The 17,242-nt window shown below is 43.2% G+C and overlaps 2 protein-coding genes across 2 annotated transcripts; one reads left to right on the top strand and one right to left on the bottom strand.

Annotated features, from left to right (window-relative positions):
* Positions 1-100: 100 nt before the first annotated feature.
* On the top strand, positions 101-4,294 carry T265_02877 (hypothetical protein; the record flags this gene model as incomplete). Its single annotated transcript, XM_009167230.1, has 3 exons — positions 101-281; positions 859-1,054; positions 4,021-4,294. The coding sequence occupies 3 exons, from the start codon at positions 128-130 to the stop codon at positions 4,175-4,177; spliced, it is 507 nt and encodes a 168-aa protein (XP_009165494.1).
* Positions 4,295-6,784: 2,490 nt separating this feature from the next.
* T265_02876 (hypothetical protein) lies at positions 6,785-16,320 on the bottom strand (the record flags this gene model as incomplete). The annotated part of the gene is made up of 4 exons (XM_009167229.1): positions 6,785-7,196; positions 8,967-9,540; positions 10,121-10,498; positions 15,886-16,320. 4 exons carry the CDS (start codon positions 16,318-16,320, stop codon positions 6,847-6,849), a joined length of 1,737 nt encoding a protein of 578 aa, XP_009165493.1.
* Between the last annotated feature and the right edge of the window lie 922 nt (positions 16,321-17,242).

Raw genomic sequence — 17,242 nt, 5'->3', positions numbered from 1 at the left:
AAACGTGCTCGTTTTAATATTGGCATTCGTGTGGGAAATCCATAAGGTGGACTCATATATAATTTTTTCTCGGCATTTTCGAACATTACCTTGCGAACGTCAGGTCTGTAAGTTTACAGGTGAGCACATGGTCCCAACACAAAAACTATCGTTCGGGATTTTCGCACTTGCTTTGCCAGTTGTCCTGATAGGCATCGTGACTGCCAAAAACTCAGCAGCTGAAGCGGAAGATAAAGAAGTACTCCAGGCTCCGGATGATGCGCCTATTAGTTTTCTCCCAGGTGAGGAACATGTTTCAGTTTCGTAGAGATTTTACAAGCTTCAGTTCACCATTCCATTCCTTGTCACACCGGCAGAGAAAAACCAAGGTTTTCAGAAAAATAGATTTTGGCACCATCCTATTGTCATATCATTATGTTATTTTTTATTCAGAAAGCGCGTGGGATGTATGGGTTGAGTATTTCAGTTCGTAAATTCGGGGCTTCTCGTTTTGGACTAGAAAATAGAAGTCATATAGCCAAACAGAATATTACTGCTGACCATCGGGATAAACGAATCAGTTGAATATTAGAAATTCGGAATTCGTTCATCAGTTTTCTTTCGGAACGGTTCTGACCCCGAAGAGCATTCAGTCTCACCGATGTAATAAATTAAACCAGTTCACTAAGTAGTGTATTTTCAGGTTTTACATTTCTTTACAACACTGACCCATAAGAAATACATTTGATTCAAAATGGTTAAGTACAGGACAAAGTCATTACCGCAACTTTTTGGGTTTGTTCAATTGGAGTTCCAAAACTGCGGCAGTCTAGCATTGTCGTTATTGTAATATGCCCAAATATTGTGATCTGTTCACAGTATGCAAACCGAAGCAATTCCACCTCTTCTCTCGACAACATATAAGGTGCGCGTGTGGACTGAAGTGCAGATTCGCTTGTGCCGTAAATGCAGATAAAAAGAGAATATGCAGACGAGTATGTATGCAGAAGCCGTGCTTTCGGCCCGCCGTGAGTCGCGTTTACGATTATCGCCTGGTGGGCGGCTTGTGTCAGAGGTGAGTGTGACAGTGAATATTCTTTCGCCTACTTTAAATTTGTCAGTAGATCCTTTTGGCAGCGAAATTATGGTATGAGTATGTCATTTGCATTCGACCTTTGTTCATGCCACTGAAACGATTATATGAGGCTTCTTTCAAATGAGGACAAACCAGGAAGAAGGCTAATCCAAAACATAAATCATAGCGGAGAACTAATGTTTCTATATTTTTAATCAAGTTTACTTTTGCCGGGGAACATGAAACTGCCATCCACCATTACGTGGGCGGATTGTTGCATCTGTACGAATACCTCTTAAGGTATCGGCGATGGAATTTATCGGGGTTCTTTTTTGTGCCCAATTAAACGCTCAAACAGTCTGACGTTCTCCGCCGTTTGCCGTCGAGGCCACATTTATCGGTGAGCATACATCTTTGTGCCTATCTTCTCAAACGACTTAAATTGTCTTTGGTGTTACATCTATGATGGTATCCAAGATTAACACAGAAACCGCAATTGCTGAAAGGATACCTGAAGCGTGCCGGCTATTTTGCGCCATTTTGACAGTTCAGTAGCGTTTTGGGGTCCCTCATCAAGAGTAATGTGGCCCCAGATCAAGCATGCCGAAGAAAAATACCCACCTGAGGAAAATACACCCTTTAAGGTTACAAACTGTGGTTGGAGTCAATTCACTAAACATGACGGACTAAGTAAAAACGTACCAAAAATGTCTTTCTTCTAGCAATTCAGATACTGAGGCACCAAGGTTCGGTGAACAAAATGACAGCTTGAGCCGAATGATTGACGGAGCTTCATAAAACCACACCACTTTGGTTTATGCATCTCGTGCTGAATTTAAACAGTGGCTGAACCCTCTTCCGATTACTTTCCTCGTGTCTGAAGATATGGTCTTGGAACCGATTCCACTAGTGTCAAACCGCGGATCGCTTAACAGCTTCGACATTCGACTAGTTAGATGGTCATTTACCTGGGTTTCAAGCCTCTTGTTAGTTCTACCAACGCACTTTCTCCCGAATTTGTAGGTGAACCAATCGTAATGGGCCGACATTAAAGGTACTCCGTGGAGTGTCTACTCAAACGGTTAGATGCGTCGTCATCGGTATACAGTAACGCCGTGGAACTGCCACTATTGGTCCTTCCATGAAGTCTAGCTTCTTGTTGTGTCCACTGAATCGGTCTGGATAACCAGTTTTTCGAGGTGCATCCTACAGCTACAGTATTTCCGCATCCAGCGAGTCCGAGGTACAAATTTTCCGTCCCGTATTTCAAACTGAGGACCAGGGAACGTTTGTAATGAATGCAATAAAAGTTTGCAGTGTTCTCACATTCATGTGGGCTTCCAGCACACTAGAGGATATGTCACCCAAATTCCTTGCACCCAGGATATGTAAGAACGGTATTCGAATATCTTGTTTATACGAAAGTGTAAAAAAAAAGCTCAGGTGGAGCGAGTTAACATAGTGAGTTTTGACATCTGATTTTGTCATTGGTATAAACGCACATTCTTGATTTCAGTCTCGATTACTAGTTCAAATTTGGTCATAAAAATGGCAGTCACTGTCGGACCTAGGAGAATTCCTATCGTCTCTAATCATTCCACATGAGATATCGCCCTTAGATTCAATGAGTCGGGTTAGGTGACGAAAAATGTGGGTTGGATGACAAAATATCACGCAAATATTGACAGTTTTAGGTCAATCGAAGTGTCAAAGTTTTAATTTTTTACAAATAGAGGGTTAATCAAGTCACAGTATACAATAAATTAGGTCTACTGAGACTTAATCAGATCTATCTTGTTGTAGATAATAGATTTTGGAATAAGTTTAGGACAGTACAAACAGGATTCAATCGTATGACCTATGTGTCGGACGCATTAGGAAACTCACTAACCAAAAATAATTTTCTAAATTTTGCGGCCATCATGCACGGTTCTAAAGCGAATACTATAAATCCTCGACATTCAATGCACTGCGCACTTTCTTCGGGTTAGACTCAGCAAGTGACAAACGACTGAGGTCGACGGCCGCAGTTGGGAGTGTGAAGTTCGAGCCTTAGAAGCTGACGGTTACTCCTTCTGCATCCGCCTGATTATTCTGCCAGAAAGAAACGTACAGGAGATTGCTTTTTTCCAGAACTGACCACCTCAACTCTACAATAAGACATACCTACTCATTTCATCAACCATGTGCTTTCGGTATATATCATTATACTACTCGCAGTGGCGAAACGGAATCTATCCAGCTGCTGCCTAGTTTCAAGGTAATAGGGGGCATTCAACCTTCATTCTAGGTCAGCGTTAGAGCAGTATGGCTAATATAACATAATTAAGTTTGCAAAGTATGACAGATACCCGGTAAATCAAATTACTTCCCGGAGTTCCAAATTTTCGGGCGCACTGATAAGTTGGATAGCCTCAGTGTTTATATCATGCGCGTTAGATCATATGAGCGAACAAGCTTCGCGCGCTTCTATTGGCAACAACCAAATGTACATAGTAAATTAATCTAAGTAGGTGTGCTTCAAAGTAGTGTGGCATCATTTGTCGTCCAGGCCATTTGACGAAACTGCAACAGACTGGTTTGCAGGGTTTCGCTAACAATGTGACGTCTATGTACGTAAAAGAACAAAGTACCCAACGTCCCCCTATCCGACACCGTTTGAACTTCTGAATGTTCTATTAGTAGGGTTAAAGCCCTTATTTTTATGCAGCCAATCGTCAGCCGTCATATTCAAGCTGAATTTATGTGTTGAATCCATCATTTAGAAATAAGAAAGCTTGTCCGTGTTCAGTATGAATGTAACTTATAAATGAATTAGCGTAATCTCTCATCAGCAAACTACACATCAAATTTCCCATGTATACACTCGTAAGACAGCCACAAGGCATTGAAGAACATTTTCTGGCAGAAACCCAAACCATCTGATTACTCTTGGATTCTTAGCAATTGTCTTTTGTCTCATACAGATGGAGAATGTGCCAATACCGAGCAAAATGTGCAGGCCGAACCCGCCGCTGGATCCAGTATCATCCAATTGGTTGCCAGAATGTCAACCCCTACGAACGACTGGCCAATTATTTCTTCAGTAGTTATCTGAGTCAAGTAGAAGACGGAACTCATTAAACTGTCTGCTTACTAACAAAATAGCCGACTTCCAACTGCATTGAGTCACGCTCCAAAAAGATGAGGAGTGATCTATCTGACCCGTAAATTCTGGTGCGTGAAATCCCTATAAATCCATCCTGTTTCTTTCCGTCTCATTTCTCTGCCTACAAAAGTAGGCATTTCAAACCCAACTGATATGCTGATTAAGGATGAACTCAAGGCCAAACAGTTGGTTAATTAGATACTGCATCCATCTCAAGACATCCTCTCTGAGGAAACGTTTTGACCGTACACGTCGAGTGCAGGCTACCATGTCCTCAACCTAGGAACTCTCACTTCCCCATTCCACTAGCGATATTACGGGTGGCAGTTGAGTGACGCTTGTCAAGAATAAACTAAATTGTTACAAACGAAAAATATCACGCGATCACTTGTAGTGGAACCAACCGGGTGCATGGGTGAACAATTTCTGAGTGACAAAGTAGGAACTGACCAGCAACACTCGCGGATGATAGTTTGCCAAACCCATCGGGGCAACCATCAATACGTGAGGGTATCACGATTGTAGTGTATAGCAAAGGGAAATCGCTAGTCCCCGCGTGGAATCGAATGAACAGATCGAGGAACTTACTTGATCTAACAACCTGAATCACTCGTCTAACTCGAAAACAGAAAAAGTATTTCAAACGATCTGGCATAACCAAAGTAAAATCCGAAATCGAGTGAAGAGTGGAAGATAAATTCGCGGTGTACTCTCTGTGGCACAAGATTTCCTGTCAAGGTAGGAGGTGAAGCACCGGAGTTCATTTGAGTGAACTCAACAAGGTCCAGGTGAGCTGACGCTTCTGACGTGCTTCCAAATTTATACGCATCTATGGGTCCTATCTGAAAGTCACTTTTTGCTTGGTGACGTGTGAATCCAGAATGGGTCATCCGAAATAGTAAGAGTGATGGAATAAATCCCCTGACGACCACCGGCGAAACCAGTAGTCAACTCTCCAAATAGCTGAGACAGTGTCATATGAAGGAACAAATCTGAATTCTCTTGCAATTTTTTGAGGAACCATTTCGAAGCTGGGGTATGCGATGAGTCATGCTTTCTACAACACTGTGGAACTTTGGAAAGTTATAAGGTAAGGATGATAGAACTTTGACGTTAACCCATCGATAATCTGACAGAGGATATGCATTAGGACTATGAAAAATAAAATTCGGAGAAAAATGTCCTTCTAAGGACATACCCGGAGGGCTTCACAGGGAGTGTGAACAACCCAGAAAGGTTATTTGCTGTGTCCACTTTCTCGCTTCACCCAAATTAAAAATACATTTTTACTATCCCCCTAATTTGAAGTTCTTATGGAAATGTAAACAGATTTCGGATGTCCTGTCGCTCATTAATAGGAGAACAAAAGCTGTCTGGTTGTGAAAAGAAGTCTAACTAACAAGGCTAGTCTTTGGGTTTGAACATTGGGCGAAGGTAAAAACAGAAATCGTAGTACAATAAAAAAAAACGATGCACCACTGCACACCAAACATTGGTTTCCACAGTGGAAGGAAAGAAACCGTATTTCCAGTGCCTATGTTTTTTGGTTACCGTGTTGGAAATGCACCGTCTGTTCGTGTCCAGTATACCCTGACCAAAACGCTGTAGTTTATCGTTCCATGTGGAGCGTCCCTCGTTTGCGCACTTGTATCGCTCATTACTGAACAGACTATTGCCAAAGGCACGTTTCACACACTCCATGCTCATTTTTTCTAAGACTTTGAAAGCGGTAAAGAACAAGTACAGCTATGTAGTATTGGTGACGGCCTAATTGAGCTTTGAGGTACTGATAGGTTCCGGCAGAGTTCGGGTCTGCGATCATAAGCTAGTCGAAAGCGCAAGTTGCACAGGAAGTGTGGAGGAGAGAGCAGCTTTCTTATGGACAGAAATCAAAGGACAGTTCATTGTCGCCCCCGTTTCACTAGCCGAAAACTCCCGAAGGGACTTCAACGATTAGTGACAATAACCGAAGTCCCATCAAGCACTCAGCAATGCCTCTGCACCAAAGTCCGTATGTTTGATGCATAGTTGTCTCAATCCCTACGGTATCAGAGAAGTGGAGAAAATACATTGAGTATACTCATGCTGGAAAGTCACGAAGGTCCCGCCGACAGCCCTCTCTTATCGGCGAACTAAACTATGAAACATTGTTTAAAATGACTGATCGGCCTGTCAAAATGGTTTCCGGAGGTTACATGAACGAGTCCTGACAGATTTACGATGAAGGGAATTCCCATGTATGTGGGTACGTCATAACTGGAACCTGCAGGATTCACATGCTATTGAGGGGATTGTTGGCAGCTCCGGTAGCGTAGATTGTCCTTGGTTTATTTCTCTGAGCTGGGCAGTTCGACTACATAAAGGTTTTCGTTTGATTATTCCACGACAGTACTGCGGTCCAATAAGGAATGACAGTCCCATCCACTGTCAAGTGCCGATTGGAACGCGCAATATTCAAGTCTGTTCGAATTATTCTCATTGCAGATAGTCGGGAGTTCATCAGTGAGATCTGCCTTCTTATTCAAAGCCCATCAAACGGCAAAAAAATGATCCTAAAGAGATTAGAAAACGCCATGTATATACAGAAATTGAAGGTATTTTGTACAAAGAGCAGGATAGTTAATTCGACCGGATGAAACTACAGTTAAGGCATACAAATCAACTCTGACGCCTCCAAATGTTCTTTAATATTGCTATCATCGTCCGGCAACGGGGCAATTTCCGGTTTCATGCCCATTGCACGCCGAACAGCATAAGGATGAACGATATCCCGTGGACGAACTCGTTTAGTCATGTTAACCATACGGTTCACAAACCGGTGGGCGATTGACGTTTCCATCGGACTCGGCACAAGAGTAGATCCGGACATAGCTGCAGTTTGTGAGATATCTCCAAGTCGACGATATTGAGTACGATATAATGCTATAATGTCGTTCGCTGAATCACTAAGCGCATCCACGTTGGCCTTCGATGGGTCGTCTTCAACCGCGGTGGCTGAAAGTAAGAAAAACCGACGATAAACTTGGGACTATTGTACACTGCTTGAAGAAGGTTCTGGAACCGAAGAAAAATGCTGTCGCTTCTAGGAGAGATTGTACCTTGACTGTCCATTTCGGTATTAAGAACTGACAGATAATACGACAAATGTGGCTTGAAAAAGGGAAACAGAACGGTACCAGCCCATCTCAATAGGCTTTCTGTACCGTATAGCATTGTAAGTGTCATGATCGCTGATTCAGAAAAGGTCCCCACAACCCATCATCCAAACTCTTCCGGGTTAAACAACGTATAGCAATAATATAGATCTGAGTGGTTCCTCTGGTAGATTAAACATGACGCCCATCAGAACACTAGAAGTAAACCTCTACCAAATTGCGAAAGGACGGAAAGGAACAAAATCACCAACGAATATGAATATCTAGTTAATAATATTCTTAAACTTAATGTCATGAACGATAGATACGTTTCAGTCTAGTGTTGACACAATCACAATTTTCAGCTGGGTACATTTCAGTCTCCTCGTATGTCAGTACGAAACAAGACTGATAGAAATTTGAGAACTGGGCCTATCTGACGAGCTCCAAGGAGGGATAAAGAACTAAATTGCCTACGGACTGTTCCAGATGTTACAAGTTGTCCAATATAAAGAGAAGTGGCCGTGTTGTATCGAACTGAATGGTCTAAAAGAGAACGTTTCGCATTAGTTACTTCATATCCTGGTTCGCAAGGATTTTCCGGCGAACCGCTACCAGTTAAACGATTCGGAACTACCGTCTACAGTAGTGAAGACAACGCATTGAACCGAGAGAACGCTTATATGAGGACTACAAGAAGGTGACACTAGGGATCAGTTATGGAACATGACATTTTATGTCGATATATTGCAAGTCCAGGTCTATGCTGCCAAGCGCACAGTGAGGACCCGGATTCCAGAAATGTCATGTTCAAGACAAATATGTGAACACAAACGTCACAGTGCCAAAAGGCTGATCTTGACGGAGCTTGAGAATAGACAGTCAGAGAACGTGAAGAATACTCTCCAGCCACAGTAGGGTGAAATTCTTAGGTCCGATTCCTGAGGGGACCCGGACGACACTGATAGGTGAATACGTCAACGTCAACTCGTATGGTTTACAGCCATAAGATGAGGTATGCGAAGGGAGGGATAGTAAATTGGCAAAAGCTGGAGATTGCAACCACAGCCCTTGATTTGACAGTTGGATCACAAATCATATAGGGAGAATGCTCAGTCAAGTTGAAACGGCGGGAGTACACCCTCAAATAGAGGGCTATAACCGCAACTTAATGTTGTCACATAAGAATGAGTGCACGGTTGGGAGTAACACAACTAATTTCATGCATAGGAAGATGGTCAAAAGTGTATACACCCACTGATGCATAAAAAACAACATTAATAGACCATTCTCGCTAGAAAATACCCGAATTTTGTATAAGTGCCATCAAAACAACAGTCGTTGGGTGAAAGCTCGGTACGCGGTCTTCTGCTTCGTTGATATAAAGAGGAAGACCAAATAGGACAAAAGATACACCAAATCATTTCGAAGAAGTGGGCTCATTTGATCGTCGTTACATACTACTTTATACCCAACAGCTCACTGATGACAGCTTCTCAAGTGCCGAAACGTCTGCAAATCAATCGTCTACGATCTGCAATCGCTATTACTAATCAGCTAAAAATAGGACAGAACTGATGGCGAGTCGCTGAGGAATTTCGATCGGTATGTTTATAAGGGGAATGCATACCTTGTTCTAACTCGTCCAAGTCCACCAAAGCTTTGCACTCCTCTGTCAATGTGCATAGTTTGTTCGTCTCATTCTTCTCATCCGATTTTCTCCTATCACGCAGAAGATCAATGGTAAAAGCATTAGCAAGACACATGCTGAACACACAGTCTTCAGAAACTTCCGGTCCTGGTAAGATTTCGTCCAATTCGGCCGCCAATCGGTTCGTCGCCCGTTGCTCCATATCGGCAACAGCAAGGGAAACGGCGAGCTGCTGATCTCCTATCGCAAGGGCAGAACACACAGCGTCCGAACGGATAGACTTGCTAACCTCATCATCAACTTCGGAAGTATCCAAGTCAGTTCCCGATTGGGGTTCCACAGTTAGATAGGTAGTACGTGCGGGGAGCCAAGAAGTACCCAGTACCAGTTGATTGGCCTCAGGTGAACAATGAGAAGCACCACTATCGTAGTGAGGCGCAAACGAATAGAAGGGACCATAGTTCAGATAGGTGTAGGGGATGACTTTGTTGCGACGATCTTCACGGTATCCACCATTGGGTAAAAGATATGAACCAGACTTTAGTGATCCCACCTACAAGGAGAAATAGAGGCGGCAATGGCCAACTGAAGTGAGACCATTGATAGAGTGCTACAAGAGTAGTAGCCCAAAACAAGTGATAGAATCGGAGCGTCTACCATATGAAGTAAAACGACTGTTTGATGGACTGGAAGTTCTACGCCACTTTGAGTGTACTAGTAACTTTAGCTTGAAAGTGCCTACCAATCGAAATCACAGATGAACTCGTTCAGGTCTGAAAGGTAAATCACTAGCCCCACGGCTATCCAACCTCAAGAATCCGTGGTGAGTCTAGCGTGTACTCTTTGAAAGTTGTTGGTGTGGAGAGCGCGGGGTACACTCGAACTACCCATCTAGGCCTCGTGTACTTTCAGATAGCAGATAGACAAACGATTCATAATAATAGTCAGGCATACGTCTATATGTGCTGGGTACGCTACAGTCATCACTATCATCATTATGGACAGCATGACATCAGTGTTCAACACCGATGTTTCGCTGCCGTACGTACCCGACAGTGCACCCGCGAGATACCTTTCTTCTCTGGGGATCTTACCAAATAAACTGTACCGGAATAAGGTTGTATAGTACGTACCTCTTCCCCAATTGGCCGGATACGCTCGTTTCTGTTAACAATGCCATGATTATCTGGATTGAGAATCGCCAAAGCAGTTTCCATACTGAACTCGTCGAGAGCAGACCTATCAGGGACCGAAAGCTTCAGAGATTGTTGTGGCCGAGTAGGTTCAACGTTGAGGGCATCAACATAGTCCAATGGAAGTGACGCGAACCAATCTGAAGCTGTGTTCAGGAGACGCTGAGCCTCGCTATTGGCCAACGTATCAACAGGATAGTGACGAAGGGCGCCACTGAACAAGGCAGAAACGTCAATTTTGAACTCGTTGAGTGTGCGATAACCGTTCGAGAGCAAGCGCTTCTCTAAAGTAAGCAATCCCATATGGGAACAGCTCTCCTGTGGGAAAGTACGGAACGAGATCAGTAGCCGAGTAAGACAGGTGTTTTGGTCTGTATGCATAAAGTACAACTAAGTAGGACAGCTCTATTTTGCAAGTGAAAGTATCCCATGGGTATCTCATCCAATAAATCGTCAACCGGGAGTCCAATCAATATCGTTAGTAAAGTGCGAATAGATTAAACTACTGGTCAGTCTCCAGGATATGAATACCTGTATCTTCAAAATCCCATCCGGAAGGTCGCGAATTCGGATCGTCCTGGAGGTCCACAAGACGTGCGTTGTCGGTAGCCCACAACAAGGATGAAACAGCCACACAGTGCACATTGGATTTCCGCAACTGGTAGGTTTCACTTGCAAGGTCAAATCCAGATTGAACCACATTGTTTTCAACCAAGAGGGTGAACTTATCGAGAACTTACCGATCCCACGTAAAATTTGGATGACCTCTCCAACGACATCCCTACTACTAGTGACCTCAAGCGATGTCAACGTGAAAGCCATTACTGTCTTCATTCACCCGCTCCAACGTATTGGGAGGTGAACGATTCATATGAGTGTGCATATACGAGAACAACATCGCCCCTAAGGATTTTTTTAATTTTTTTGGGAGCAGAACTAAAATTGGAGGTAGAGAGGGCTGCAGCTTGAACAGGTGACGGAGGATGGGAGCACACAATGGAGTGTTCGGGTCGATGAATTACAAGGTAGTGTGAACGCCGTACGGATGGATTTTCGTCCCATCTCACCGAATAAATCGTCACACGTCCTTGCACAAAGTCGTAAGCTATGGAAGTATCACTGTGAACAGCACTTGTATTTAGCACCTGCTGTTCACTACTGTATTTGGAACAAAAGTGAAGTGGATATAAGCCAGTGAATCATCGGATTGTTTGATCCACCGAATAAGTGAACGAACTAGAACGCAAAAAATGGTTGCACTTTTCAAGCCATAGCCCCTAAGGCTTTGCACAGTCAGGCGATATATACCCGACCCGGTACACAGCGGCCAAATTCCCGACCTAGATGAGGTACAGTCCATCGTTTGCCGAAGAGAGTACTGTTTTCCATGCCCAACTCAGAGTGGCGTAAACAGAGAGGTGGCCAACCCCTGACTTGGCACAGGAGTATGAAGGAGATCACGAAACGCTTGGGTGCTGCCCGTGCTACTCGCCTTCCAGGATGGGGACCGCGTGATCCTCACTGTGCCTGGTTGAAGACACTACAAGATATGGCTGCCAACCGATGTCAGTGGCGTTATTGTTGTCAGTTTCTATCCAGATTGCCTGAATGAATGTCTGGAGGTGTAGGCACCTCGGAATGATTGTGTTAAGCTAGCACTAAGTCCCTTCCCCGTCCACCTTTATTCTTTTCATTACAATAAGGTTTTCAAATAAGTCATGGTTGTACGGCAGTGAAGCATCGGTGTTGAACACTGATGTCATGCTGTCGATGATGATGATGATGACGATGAAGACAGTCTAACCGGCTATGGTGAAAACTTCAGTATAAGTCACATTTTCCTGTGCACACACAAATTAGTAGGACTCACCCATCCAACAGACAATATACTTTATCTAGGACCTACATTTCCGTGAGATTCTCGGGCATGGTCCTGGGCTCATCAAAGCTAGGTCAACAGATCAAGCGAAGCAGTGAAATAAATGTGATGAAGCTATGTCACAACGCCTCGACAAAATTAAACCACAAGTCAAACAGCATGTAGATTAGTCGCACCTCTATGATAAATCATTTGTAATATTCACAACGTTGTTTTGATATAAAGAACTACAAGATAACTGAGAATACTCGCAAACTTGCTACGATTTACTTGATTTGGTTGATTCGAACTATCTATTCGTCTAACCAGGGATAGAAGCACGTGTGCAAAAAAACTTACCCAAACAAGCGTAATAATGTTGGCAGATAAAAAATATAAATAAACTGTTCGCTGTAGAACCCTTTCGAGGCCTATCTGCCATGCCACCTGAAGGAAACACGAGCGCTGGGATGTTGCCAGGGTGCCCGAGCCTAGACACAGGAAGTCATGACGCAGAGGTCGTGTTCGAACCACGGACCTTCCGGTTGTGAATTCGCGCTCTAACCACTAAGCCATTTCACCATCTGTTCAAGCGAAATCCGTGGACAATCAGGAAGCACTGTGTACTGAAACAACGGGCGATTTTCGCGTTTACGGCTAATTATCCCATCTAATTCCAGCCACCAGTGAGGTTAGTGACTTTCCTATTGAGACCGAGTTCATGCAGTTCGCTACAAGTATGCCAGTGGAGGAGGGGGCGAGATCGCTAGTGGTTAGAGCGCAAATTTACTGATCAGCAGGTCCGTGGTTCGAACACGGCCTCTACCTCTCGACTTCCCTGTCTAGGCTTGGGCAACCTGGCAGTATCCCAGCCCTCGTGCTTCCTTCGGGTGGCATGGCAGCTAGGCACCAGAAAGGTGTTACAGCTGAACGATGGATGGACCAGTGAGGTTCGTCAGAGATGATCAATCCCCTCCTTTTTATTTACCCTCATCGTTGGTGACATCCCCACTAGCGCAATGCCTGGAAATTGCGCGTCCAACTTACGGGACAGCAGGATTCAGAAGCTGACAGATGATACCCGATTCGTACAGGACAATCCGGAGTGACCCACATCGGAGGCAAACCGTTATGGCATGGTTCGCCCAGTAACGAATTGTAACATCACTGCTCAGGACTGCTTTTCACCAGTAATCTCGTTTTCTATTGCTAGCGAAGTGTCCTAAGTGGTTGACCGCTTTAAGGATCCCAAGATTTAAACCAATACAGACGGATACCAAGCTGCCAGAATGAAATCGAGGCTTACCACAGCTAGGATCGTCTTCAAGAATCTCCAGCACCCCTACTTCTTATGAAGCAGTCCAGTACAACACAACTATATTATGTGAAACCTGTCCCTTTCGAACAGATATTAGACAACTCACCGCCTTCGATCGTCTACGGTGCATTTCGCGCAAATGGTTGCAGCAGCGAGTGAGTAATACTGAATTACAACACCACGTCTGCAGTGCGCATGGTGACGCCATAAACCAGCACTGACTCCGCTGGTTGGGCACGTATTTCGGATGGCAAATTAACGCCCTTTGTAACTGGCTGTCTACATAGGAATTGATGGAAAAACGCGAAATGGAAAAAGGCGAAAGGAAGACTTGGCGGCTGGGCAGGGCTAGAATCTTTGAGGAAAACAGTTCGGGATTGTGCTCACGGGCGAGCGCATCACACTGACGTCATGATTCTGCCTATACTTGACTAGTTCCTCGTATTTTTTGTCGACCGTTGATACTTATTATTATTATTATCATCGAGAAGAGACTAGGCCTTATCGTGGTGCTGCGTTTTGCGTAACTCAACAACCCACTAAACCATAACAAAAGTCGCTTATGCGGCATCGACAGAGTCACTCCAGCTGAGTTGGGCTGATAAACACAGTCTTCCGGCCTCCGTATCGAGGGTTGAAAAGTGTGGCATCCTGTTCCCTAACAGTTAGACTGGTGCAGTAGTCTTACACCAACTACTGCTACTTAAGTCAGGCCTTTGAGACAACGCCTTTGGTTGAGAACTCTGATCGCCTGTCCAGGTTCGAGCGCTCCAAGAGTAGCTCAGCCCACATCCAACCATGGCTTCGTGAAAAAAGACATGCGCCGTCACATGGTGACATCGGTCGGGTCATCTTACTATCTGCATCCAGCACGGTGAACAAGTGAAATAATACGAATGCTGACGCCTTCAATCTTTGTTCATCATTCTCTCTCACTTTCACTCTTGCCTCGTTATTCTGTAAAGATCAGCTTTAGGAAAGCCAGTCGGCCAACTGCACACCACCGTTCATACCTTCTGCTCCATTGGTCAAAACCCGTTCCTTCCGTTTTTATTGCAGCTCTAAGTAGGAGGTTAGGCCACGATCTGGTAAACTGGAAAGGGGGTTCTGGCAACTGCTCTTGGATCTTCGCGTGTGACCGGCCCTGGTGGCGAGAGCGCTGATACTTCCTGGTCGGACTGTTTAGCTGAAGTTTGCCTGTTTTTATGTGGTAAATTCTCGTCGACTAGGGTTCGCGAACGAATTCCACTGATGTTCAGATGGCTAAGCTTAGCTGCTAAAAAGTGTAGCCACTTTCGGCAAATGCACTCATTCACATATCATTTTGGTTTTCACGGGAGACTAACCTCAATCCCAGCTGAATCACCCGTGTGATATTCTTCAGTGTAGCCATTTCGGCAAATGCACTCATTCACATATCATTTTGGTTTTCACGGGAGACTAACCTCAATCCCAGCTGAATCACCCGTGTGATATTCTTCAACCGAATATGTTACACACTCACATTTCAGCAGGTACGAGATATCGCACCGCATTGTTCAGACGTGACACAGTACGCATAAGGTTGCCGAAGAACATCACAAACGAGGAATTAAGCTGGGATTCAGTAGTCACCGGTGAAAAATCAAGCTGGTATGCAAATGTGTATTTGTCTATCTAATTTGGGTTCAAGTGAAACATAGGGTTGGTGGAAACTCCGGGACCGAACCCACCGGATGATGAGCGAAACCAAACTTAAGAGCAGTGTGTTACTTCCATACAGTGTAACTACTTTGTCACTAATCATTTTCCATAAGGACATAACATTGTTTGTAATAGATCTCTATCCTTCATGCGGTCCTTCTCACGGTTCTACTGAAGTTGAGTACTAACATTTATTACTAGTGCACTGCTGTTGACGACCACGTAAATATACCTACGGGGCGAGATGACTCAACGGGTAGAGTGCGAATATCTGACCGGAAGGTCCGTGTTTCGAACCTCACCTCCGCCTCTCAACTTCTCCTGTCTAGGCTTGGGCAACCTGGCAGTATCCCAGCCCTTGTGTTTTCTTCTGGTAGCATGGCAATTAGGCACCGAAAGGGTGCTACAGCTGAACCATATAATATATATATATATATGCTTGGAGTGAACATAGCCTGAGAGCTGGTATCAGGGCCTCAATGTACTGAGCCTTCACGTTGCCTGCAGAACAGTACAACCAGACACAGACACGATCAGTCCAGGTCATTAGTCATAAGCCATGTACCTGCGTGACCGAGTCCAACCACTGGTCAGTGTGTGAATTTTTCAATAGGTACCGTCATACCTTGCCGGTAAGCATACGCAGCAAACCAGGGATAAAAGTCGTGAAGTCTGTGGACAAATACAACTCAATAGAAATTTCGGTAAAAAGTGAGGACACTAGTGATCTACTATTAAATTAGCTTCTTCACTATGTGAATATGGAGATAGTCAGACATAAACTGTTAAGATCACATGCAAAGCAACTTATTTCTCACAAACAATGTAGCAAAATGGAAAAATCACCTTCGGGCTACGGGCTTCGATAGTGAACGATAGGAAATATCCATTAACATCTTGGTTCCTCAAAACGAACAGTAGTTCAATACAGAACTCGCGCAAAACGGCTTGTCGCTGCAGTTCCGTCATGAATAATCTTCGACCGTACACATTCGAATCCGTTGGGTTAACATCCCGTGCAAGCAGTTCTGAGAATCTTCCATCTTGAACGGTATACTCGCAATTATTCCCATCGTTGATCGATTCCGAAAGAGGTGATGGCGTCATGCCGGGTGAATCCAGAAGAGATTCGAGGGTGATGTGACCTGGTCCGCACTTAGGAGAAGCAGAAGTTTGTACCAAACTCATCTGCAAACAAAAAAGGATGCTCGTAACAGGCAAAAAAGCTGCGATGGTTCCCAGTTGGGTTGAAATGCTTTGCCAAGAACTACACAACATCATGGCTGTGATAGCAAGTGAAAATTCTGACCAACCTGTAACTTGGTATTGTGACAACTCAGATGTGCATCAAATCTTGTTCAAGGCTACACCACTTGTTACACATCGTGGGAGCACAGAGGAAGAAAATCTACTTTAAACGTGACAAAATCATAAAGCTGCACTAGCCCTGAACTGGCTTTGTGACAGACGACATCAGTTTTAGGGAAATGAATGCTTTACGAAAGAATGAAAAGAGCTGAGTACAACATATGGGCTGTTTTTTCGACCAAAGAACAGAAAGATAGTATAAGTACGGGAATTATATTCCGTCAAAAATGGGAAAGTTTGGTTTAACAACTGATGGTAGAAACTTCGTAGAAAGAGATGGACTATAGTGGCGACTAAATTAGTGAAAAAGAAATAAAGACCATTAACACCATCATCATCATCAAAGACAGCAACAACTGATGGTATTCGTAGAAAGAGATGGACTATAGTGGCGACTAAATTAGTGAAAAAGAAATAAAGACCATTAACACCATCATCATCATCACATCAAGCAACATCAGTGTTACCACTGATGCTTCACTGCCGTACAACCATAAAGTTCGTTTAGTTATATATATATATATATATATATATATATATATATATATATATATATATATATATATATATATATATATATATATATATATATATATATATATATATATATATATATATATATATATATATATATATATATATATATATATATATATATATATATATATATATATATATATATATATATATATATATATATATATATATATATATATATATATATATATATATATATATATATATATATATATATATATATATATATATATATATATATATATATATATATATATATATATATATATATATATATATATATATATATATATATATA

The sequence above is a fragment of the Opisthorchis viverrini genome (genome assembly GCF_000715545.1).
Source record: "Opisthorchis viverrini unplaced genomic scaffold opera_v5_40, whole genome shotgun sequence".
NCBI classification, from domain to species: domain Eukaryota; kingdom Metazoa; phylum Platyhelminthes; class Trematoda; order Opisthorchiida; family Opisthorchiidae; genus Opisthorchis; species Opisthorchis viverrini.
Note: the sequence above shows the minus strand (reverse complement) of the source record. Positions and strands in the feature narration are given on the sequence as shown.